Below are 8,329 nucleotides of genomic sequence, written 5' to 3' on the forward strand. Positions count from 1 at the left end.
AACACTTTTGGGTATATATTTTATCCATTTTCAGCAGAAAATTACTCAAACTTAGTCAGAATCATCTTTGGTGAATGAGAGTATTACTTTGTAAAATTGGGATTCCTGCCCCATCCCAGGGGCTAGGACGGGGTCCCAAAGGGAACATTTACCAATATTTTCAAATTCTTATCCTTTGATGACATGACAAGTATTGTATTTCACTTAGTTTACATGCTGATTTCCACATCACATCTAAACAATAAAATAAAGCTACCAGTACCTATGATATAACTCAGGTGACTGCTAAGGCCCTTGGGCCTCTTGTATTTAATTTAGGATTCCTTTACTCACTCAAAGTTGTAATCAGTTAACGTGTGCAGTGTGGCATTGAATACCTTGTTCATTGACCAGTACAGGGTTCATGAAGGACGTAAAATATGTAATATTAAGATTGATAGTGATTACATAATTTGTAGACAGCGACGATTTAATATTTCCCATTTTCAGGTTGCAGATACATCATTTGATTTGCCAGAGGCAAATGTCCTGATTCAGATCTCAGCCCACGGTGGTAGTCGTCGACAAGAGGCCCAGAGATTGGGCAGGATTCTCAGGGCAAAGAAAGGTAAGCTGGACAAAGAAGGTGAAAAAGGCACGAGAAAGTCCTGGTAAGAATGTTATGCAGAGAAAGTGAGAGGAAAAATCTTGGAGCAAAGTCAGGACTAAAAACAGGGAAAATCTCTGTTAAACATCAAAGTAGTCCATAATAGTACATGATAATCAAATCTGAATTAATTTTACATGGTTTCAAGTCTGTCTAAATTTGTGACATGTCCAAGTTTTGAAGTGAGATTCAATATATTCTTTATGGACCCAGCTATCAAGATACAAAAACAACAATTGCTCAATGCCATAGCCTTGTTCCCCTCAGAAAACAATTGCTCCTTGCCAAATTACTTAATGCCATAACCTTGTTCCCCTCAGAAAACAGCAATTACTCACTGCCATAGCCTTGTTCCCCTCAGTAAACAACAATTGCTCACTGCCATAGCCTTGTTCCCCTCAGATAACAACAATTGCTCAGTGCCATAGCCTTGTTCCCCTCAGATACCAACAATTGCTCACTGCCATAGCCTTGTTGCCCTCAGTAAACAACAATTTCTCAGTGCCATAGCCGTGTTCCCCTCAGATAACAACAATTGCTCACTGCCATAGCCTTGTTCCCCCCAGATAACAATTGCTCACTGCCATAGCCTTGTTCCCCTCAGTAAACAACAATTGCTCACTGCCATAGCCTTGTTCCCCTCAGATAACAACAATTGCTCAGTGCCATAGCCTTGTTCCCCTTAGTAAACAACAATTGCTCACTGCCATAGCTTTGTTCCCCTCAGAAAACAACAATTGCTCACTGCCATAGCCTTGTTCCCCTCAGATAACAACAATTTCTCAGTGCCATAGCATTGTGCCCCTTAGTGAACAACAATTGCTCACTGCCAAAGCCTTGTTCCCCTCATAAAAAAAATAGCTCAGACCCATAGCCTTGTTCCCCTCAGTAAACAATAACTGCTCACTGCCATAGCCTTGTCCCCCCCAGATAACAATTGCTCACTGCCATAGCTTTGTTCCCCTCAGAAAACAACAGTTGCTCACTGCCATAGCCTTGTTGCCCTCAGTAAACAACAATTGCTAACTGCCATAGCCTTGTTCCCCTTAGTAAACAACAATTGCTCACTGCAATAGCTTTGTTCCCCTCAGTAAACAACAATTGCTCACTGCCATAGCCTTGTTCCCCTCAGATAACAACAATTGCTCAGTGCCATAGCCTTGTTCCCCTTAGTAAACAACAATTGCTCACTGCCAAAGCCTTGTTCCCCTCAGTAAACAACAATTGCTCACTGCCAAAGCCTTGTTCCCCTCATAACAACAATTGCTCAGTGCCATAGCCTTGTTCCCCTCAGATAACAACAATTGCTCATTGTCATAGCCTTGTTCCCCTCAGATAACAACAATTGCTCACTGCCATAGCCTTGTTCCCCCCAGATAACAATTGCTCACTGCCATAGCCTTGTTCCCCTCAGTAAACAACAAATGCTCAATGTCATAGCCTTGTTCCCCTCAGATGACAACAATTGCTCAGTGTCATAGCCTTGTTCCCCTCAGTAAACAACAATTGCTCACTGCCATAGTCTTGTTCCCCTCAGATAACAACAAATGCTCAATGTCATAGCCTTGTTCCCCTCAGATGACAACAAATACTCACTGTCATAGCCTTGTTCCCCTCAGATGACAACAATTGCTCAGTGTCATAGCCTTGTTCCCCTCAGTAAACAACAATTGCTCACTGCCATAGCCTTGTTGCCCTCAGTAAACAACAATTGCTCAGTGTCATAGCCTTGTTCCCCTCAGGAAACAACAATTGCTCACTGTCATAGCCTTGTTGCCCTCAATAAACAACAATTGCTCACTGTCATAGCCTTGTTCCCCTTAGTAAACAACAATTGCTCACTGCCATAGTCTTGTTCCCCTCAGTAAACAACAATTGCTCACTGCCATAGCCTTGTTGCCCTCAGTAAACAACAATTGCTCACTGCAATAGCCTTGTTCCCCTCAGTAAACAACAATTGCTCACTGCTATAGCCTTGTTCCCCTCAGTTAACAATAATTGCTCACTGCAATAGCCTTGTTCCCTTGTTTGTAGGTGCAGTTGCTGAGGAATACAATGCCTTTTTCTACTCGCTGGTCACTCAGGATACCATGGAGGTGCATTACTCGTTGAAACGTCAGAGGTTCCTCGTCAACCAAGGTTACAGTTACAAGGTTATCACAAAGTTTGCTGGTCTGGAGGAGGTACGTTTGATAAGTCAAGAAAATTATAAACAAATAATAAGAGTGGAACCCGGAATTTCATTTGACCCTTGAAATTTAGTAATTTCAGAAGGAAAATAATATTTTACCTGACATTTTCATACAAATCCAAGGTCGTTTTGGGGAGTCAAAAAGTACTCTAATAGATCTTCTGAAAGCCATGAAAACTTGGTTCATTTGCCTTCAGGCACCAGTTTTACAAACATTCTTTAACTTTACTTAAGGAACATGCAATTGCCTGACTGAAAATTTTAAGAACAGATTACTTAACTCATTCACCCCTGAAATTTCATTATGAACTATTCCAACCTATGAATTTGGAGAGTTCAAATGTGTCTTCAGGGGTGAATGAGTTAAGTTTGGTTTCTTAATTCTTTTCCTTGATATCATTAATGGTTACCTATGGAAAATGTTCAAGTTAAGGAATTTCTTGAGTTACGGAATGTTTGTGAATCTGGGGCCTGGTATAAACAGAAACTATCTAGATATAAGCAATTTTTTTTGTTTGATGGAAATCCAAGAGTTTGTTTCCTCCTTTAGACCCTGGATGTTACTCCATATATATATACCACAATACTTCTGGAGTCTTTTGGAGAAATACACAGTATCTCCCTTGTGAATATAAAACAACTATAACATGATGAAGACAGCACTTGTAACAACAATATACACAAAAGCTCTCTACATATTTTTTCTTTTGGTCCAGAAAGAAATGAATGTTTCGGCTATGGGCTCCCAGAATAAAAGTAATGCACCTTCCATTTCTTGTGCCCCCAGGAGAACATACAATATGCAGGTTTCTTTCATGTACCCAAAGGAGAAATGCAATAAATTTGTCCATTTGTTGTGCCCCAAGGAGAATTTTGTGAATGTGTCCCATTCAAGATTTGATGCCGTGCCAGGTCGCGGTGGCTGAGTGTTTAAGACATCTGACCATCTATGAACACTAGGTTGCAGGATTGAGGCCTATATAAGGCAGTTACCAGACACTGGCTGCAAGTCAGTGGTTTTTCTCTGGGTATTCCAATTTTGCTCCATCACCAAAACCTGACTCATCCTTAAAAACGACCATAGCTCTAAATAAGATATAAAGCATAAATGTATCAAACCAAACATGTCACCTATTTGTTTCTGTAGGAGACCTTGGCCTATAAGACCAAGGATGAACAGATGCAACTGTTACAGAAGGTGTTGGCAGCCACAGAACAGGATGCTGAGGAGGAGCTGGGCGCTGGAGATGGGCTTAGACCTCAGGTAGATTCTTGTCAGACTTTGATATTCATTAAAATTCTTTTATGTCGATCATTTAAACGAAGTTGTTCCTCATATTTTTCTTGATATCAATTGTATAGATCAGCATTTCAGGTCTTAATCATTAAGATAAGAAAATGAAAAATTATATAAATCAAAATCTGTCTCACAGTTTTAATAGATGAACATAACACACACAGGTGATTGTACCTTCTAACAAAACAGTCTATTTAATACCAGTTGTTCAAAGCTGGTTAGCTTAATTATAACTTAATACAAAACTTTTGTTCTGTATTTTTTCAGAAAGAAAAAGTATCAAAACAAAAACTACACATATATAGGCTCAAAAGGATCATCTGAAAACAGAAATTTATAAATATTCATAAAGTTTGAGATATTTCTCTAAATAACGTCTTAAAAAATAACATTAATGACTCATTAAGCTTAACAGGTGTTCAAACACTGGCCCTAGATATCTTTTTGTACTTTGTTACAATAAATGAAAAATCTGATTTAAATTAAACTCATAGTTTTCTGATAATGTTAGTATGGTGCTAACTTGGTATTCTAGGCAGTTTGTGAGACACCTTCAATTATAATATTTTATTACTGTAAAAGACTTTCAACATTTGATTAACCTTATTTTTTTTAAAGATTTTCTGTAATATGTTAAAGTAACTTTGTTAAGTTTCTAATTTTTGTGGAATTGCAAAAATGGTCAATTTTGCAGGATCTTATTTTCTTGACATATATCTCGTCTCGTTGCCATGGCAGTAAGGATCAAAATTTGTGAAAATTTAAACCAAATGAAAAAAATATCTTTTTGGTAGGTCATGATTTGATTATTATAAATTTAATCTCATATTTCAATATTTTTGCAGATGGCGAGGAAGGCAGGCAGCATGAGCTCCATGTCGGGGGCTGATGATGCTATATACATGGAGTACAGAAACAGGAAGGGACGTTCTGATAACCTACACCCACTGTTCAAAAAGTTCAGGACAAAATAGATACAAACTATAGACTGAAAGCGAGACTAAGGTGTTGCTTTTCCAGCGACGGCGTCAACATGAGTTTTTTGCATTTAAGTTAGTTTCTCTGAAAGTATAAGTGTTACACCAACTGAACTTGGACCATAGATGCATCTTGGTTAGTACATCTCAACCCATGTATCAAATGCTGGATGCGACCTACCTTTCATGGTCCTTTGACTTTGTCAGCATCTCCATCAACATTAAGTTTTTGTGTTTAAGTTAGTTTCTCTGATATGTGCACTGATGGTCAAAGCGGGGCATAGGCGAGACATATCAACTGAATGGCTTGTTTACAAAATAAATGTGCGAAGGGCAGACAATGCTTGACTAGACTTTGTGAGATAAGTTGAAGAAAAGAGAACGTTTTGTGGTTACACAATCAAAGGAGGTCGTTTACATCAACTTATCAGAGATATCTCGTCTGGTCATTTATTATGAGCCTGACCTTCAGGTATCTGATTCATTTGTTTATTCTTGTCAAGTATCTACACTGTTAGCCCGTTTTGACTGGATGTCTTTGAAGAAATGTACTTAAATCAAGCTCTTGTATGAAGTTTACTATTGAGTCAAGTCTTACTTAAGTCGTGTTTCAGTTTTAAAAGTGCTGTTTTGTTTGATATTGTTTTTCTAAAGAAAATTTAATGGATCATAAAGTAAACATTCCCCGTATCATCTTTTGCATGAATATGGTCCCTGCCGGTCATATTCTGATAACCTTAACTATCATTGAACTTTCAAAACCCTCTCAAATACAGAGCTTCTTTTATCCGGCCCCCACTGATCTGATTGGTCCACAATCTGGCCTGGGTTTTAGGGGACATATTGGCCTTACCTACAATTTGGTCTGTGTTTTAAAGGACAGATTTGTCTTTTCTATAATCCAATCATTGCACAGTTGGAGATCACAATGAATCTGAAATAATTGGAGAATTTGATTGACGTATTGCATTTGCTATTGGATATGAATGGAAGTTACATGTATGTGTGACATATTCAGTGTATGAAAGTCAACGGGAGATATTGTTTGAATGTGTCTCAAATTGAATGGTTTAAGAAGTGAATAAAACCATCTGAAGACAACAAGCAGTTTTATATGTATGATTTAATACACATTGAGCTCTGTTATTACGATTTCTTGTCTTTATGATTATCAAGGGCAGGACGTGGTTTCCAAATATCGGATGACAACTGCAGTTTTGTAACTCTGATTTCTTGGACTTCATTGTCTATCTTTATAGTAAAACACACTCTGAACTGTGTAATTAAGATTTGTTGTCTAAATCAATGTAGAAGAATCTTCAGACAAGGACATGGCTTCCAACTATCCACCAAAACAAATTATACCTATAGCAAAATAAGTTTTAGGTATATTCCATGTTCATTATATAGGTTTTAATGCTTCCACCAAAATCAGAGAGGATTATGTTGTCTATCAGTAGTTCAGATCGTCCGACTTCAACCACTCTGTGACCACAACTTATCCAACTCTTCGACTGAATCTCATGAAATTTGGCAGTTTTGATGAGAATCATAATATGATTTGGATATTGTAAAACGGAAATGCTGTGATAATTTTTACATAATTGTGTTCGGTTTTTTTCCATTTCTTAACCACATTTGAACCTCGTATTAAATATGAATGAATGAAAAGATATTGGCAAAGGGAAGCAATCCTTATAACAATTGTAAAGTTTACAAGAAACAAAAGAACCTTGCGTTATTGCTCGCCCATGAAGTAGAATCTGCTTTCAAAATTATTCACATCCAAGATATAATCAACGTTCCTAAATACTGAAGTCCAAAAGTAATATCTTGTTATTTTTCACTTGATACATTTTGCTACAAGAATGTGTCCGAAAGGTTTTGATTGTGACAGTTGGTATGTTGTTTAAGTATAAAACTTAAAAATGAAAAAAATACTATTCTTGAAACCCTGACCTTTCAATATCAGAATCATTTGCAATGTAAGTAATGCAAGTTTCTTAAGTCGCCAGTGACATGTGTTTCCCTTTCACCATCTTAGTCATCCTTTATACTCCAGCGGTAACACATCGCGAAAATGAACCTAATCCATGGAGTATTGAGTTGGGCTGTCACAATATATCGGAAAACAGGTATATCGCAATACACTGGTATATCGACCGTATCTTACCACAATACAGAGATGTAATATTGCCGTATCGCAATATTTTTTTAAAAGCTAATTTTTATGTATCTAATTCTGCTTGGTGTTTTAACTTTGGAAATTACTACAAATTCCAACCAATAAGCATATAACAGGCTTTTGATAGTGGTGGGAATAAGTTCAAATTTTGTAATCAATGGTAGGTTTGACAAAAATCTTAAATCTATGTGATCCATATTATATATGATTAAGTTCGATAACATTCTGACAACAACTTATAAAATTGAGCACATCCTTCATATGACAATATATCGGGATACGTATCGCAATATATATTCATTCTGTATTGCAATACATCGTGATACACTCGGCGTATTGTGACTCCCCAATACATAATCTACGATCAAACAGTTTGATGGGGATGTAACGCAGGTATAGGCATTGTCAGAGGATAAAGGTACCACCCCTAAATTCAATTGAAGAGCAGTTTAATAGACATTTGACTCATACATGGAATCGGAGGGAAAACGACTCTTGAGAGGGTTACTATCAGTCATTGTTGGATAGAGCTGTGACGCCTGGCGTGAACGCTCGCGTGATTTCTTTCTTTCTACATCTGCACAACAGCTAAACTAATTACAGCGGTACTACTAACGTTAATGCAAGAAGGACTCTAAAACAATTTTAAATTGCAAGCTCACATGATGTTATAACTTTCTAGACAATTTATGTGTACCATGTGACCCTGGCTGTTGCGAGGACACCAACCCCATCAAGCAAATTATTAATGTGCCATGCCATCACAGGCTGTCCTGGAAAGGGGCTCATCAGTGGTGAGAAGGGAGATACCATCGTAATTAAATGGTCAAGGAAAAAAAGACCGTTAATCGAAGTGTTTTAACGAGAACCAACATATTCACTTAGGTGTCGTCGGTTTCGTCAATAAGAGGTTGTGGATGAAAATCCCAGAGTTGGACATCCCAGTTATAACTGCATTTTAAAAATCACGCGAGTTCATACAGCGAGAAGCTATTTCCCTCTTGACCTGCACCGGTGATGATTGAAAAAATGG

The 8,329-nt window shown here is 37.7% G+C and overlaps 1 protein-coding gene across 1 annotated transcript in view; it reads left to right on the forward strand.

The window, feature by feature from the left end:
- Positions 1 to 5,785, forward strand: part of LOC110459619 (TFIIH basal transcription factor complex helicase XPB subunit-like) — a 24,364-nt gene extending 18,579 nt beyond the window's left edge. Inside the window, exons 18-21 of the mRNA XM_021511968.1 lie at positions 490 to 607; positions 2,681 to 2,829; positions 3,985 to 4,101; positions 4,980 to 5,785. Coding sequence (XP_021367643.1) covers positions 490 to 607; positions 2,681 to 2,829; positions 3,985 to 4,101; positions 4,980 to 5,108 — 513 coding nt within the window. The 3' untranslated portion in view covers positions 5,109 to 5,785. The remainder of the gene's footprint in view (positions 1 to 489; positions 608 to 2,680; positions 2,830 to 3,984; positions 4,102 to 4,979) is intronic.
- Positions 5,786 to 8,329: the final 2,544 nt, after the last annotated feature.

The sequence above is a fragment of the Mizuhopecten yessoensis genome, unplaced genomic scaffold, assembly GCF_002113885.1.
Source record: "Mizuhopecten yessoensis strain PY_sf001 unplaced genomic scaffold, ASM211388v2 scaffold1313, whole genome shotgun sequence".
In the NCBI taxonomy this organism is placed as follows: domain Eukaryota; kingdom Metazoa; phylum Mollusca; class Bivalvia; order Pectinida; family Pectinidae; genus Mizuhopecten; species Mizuhopecten yessoensis.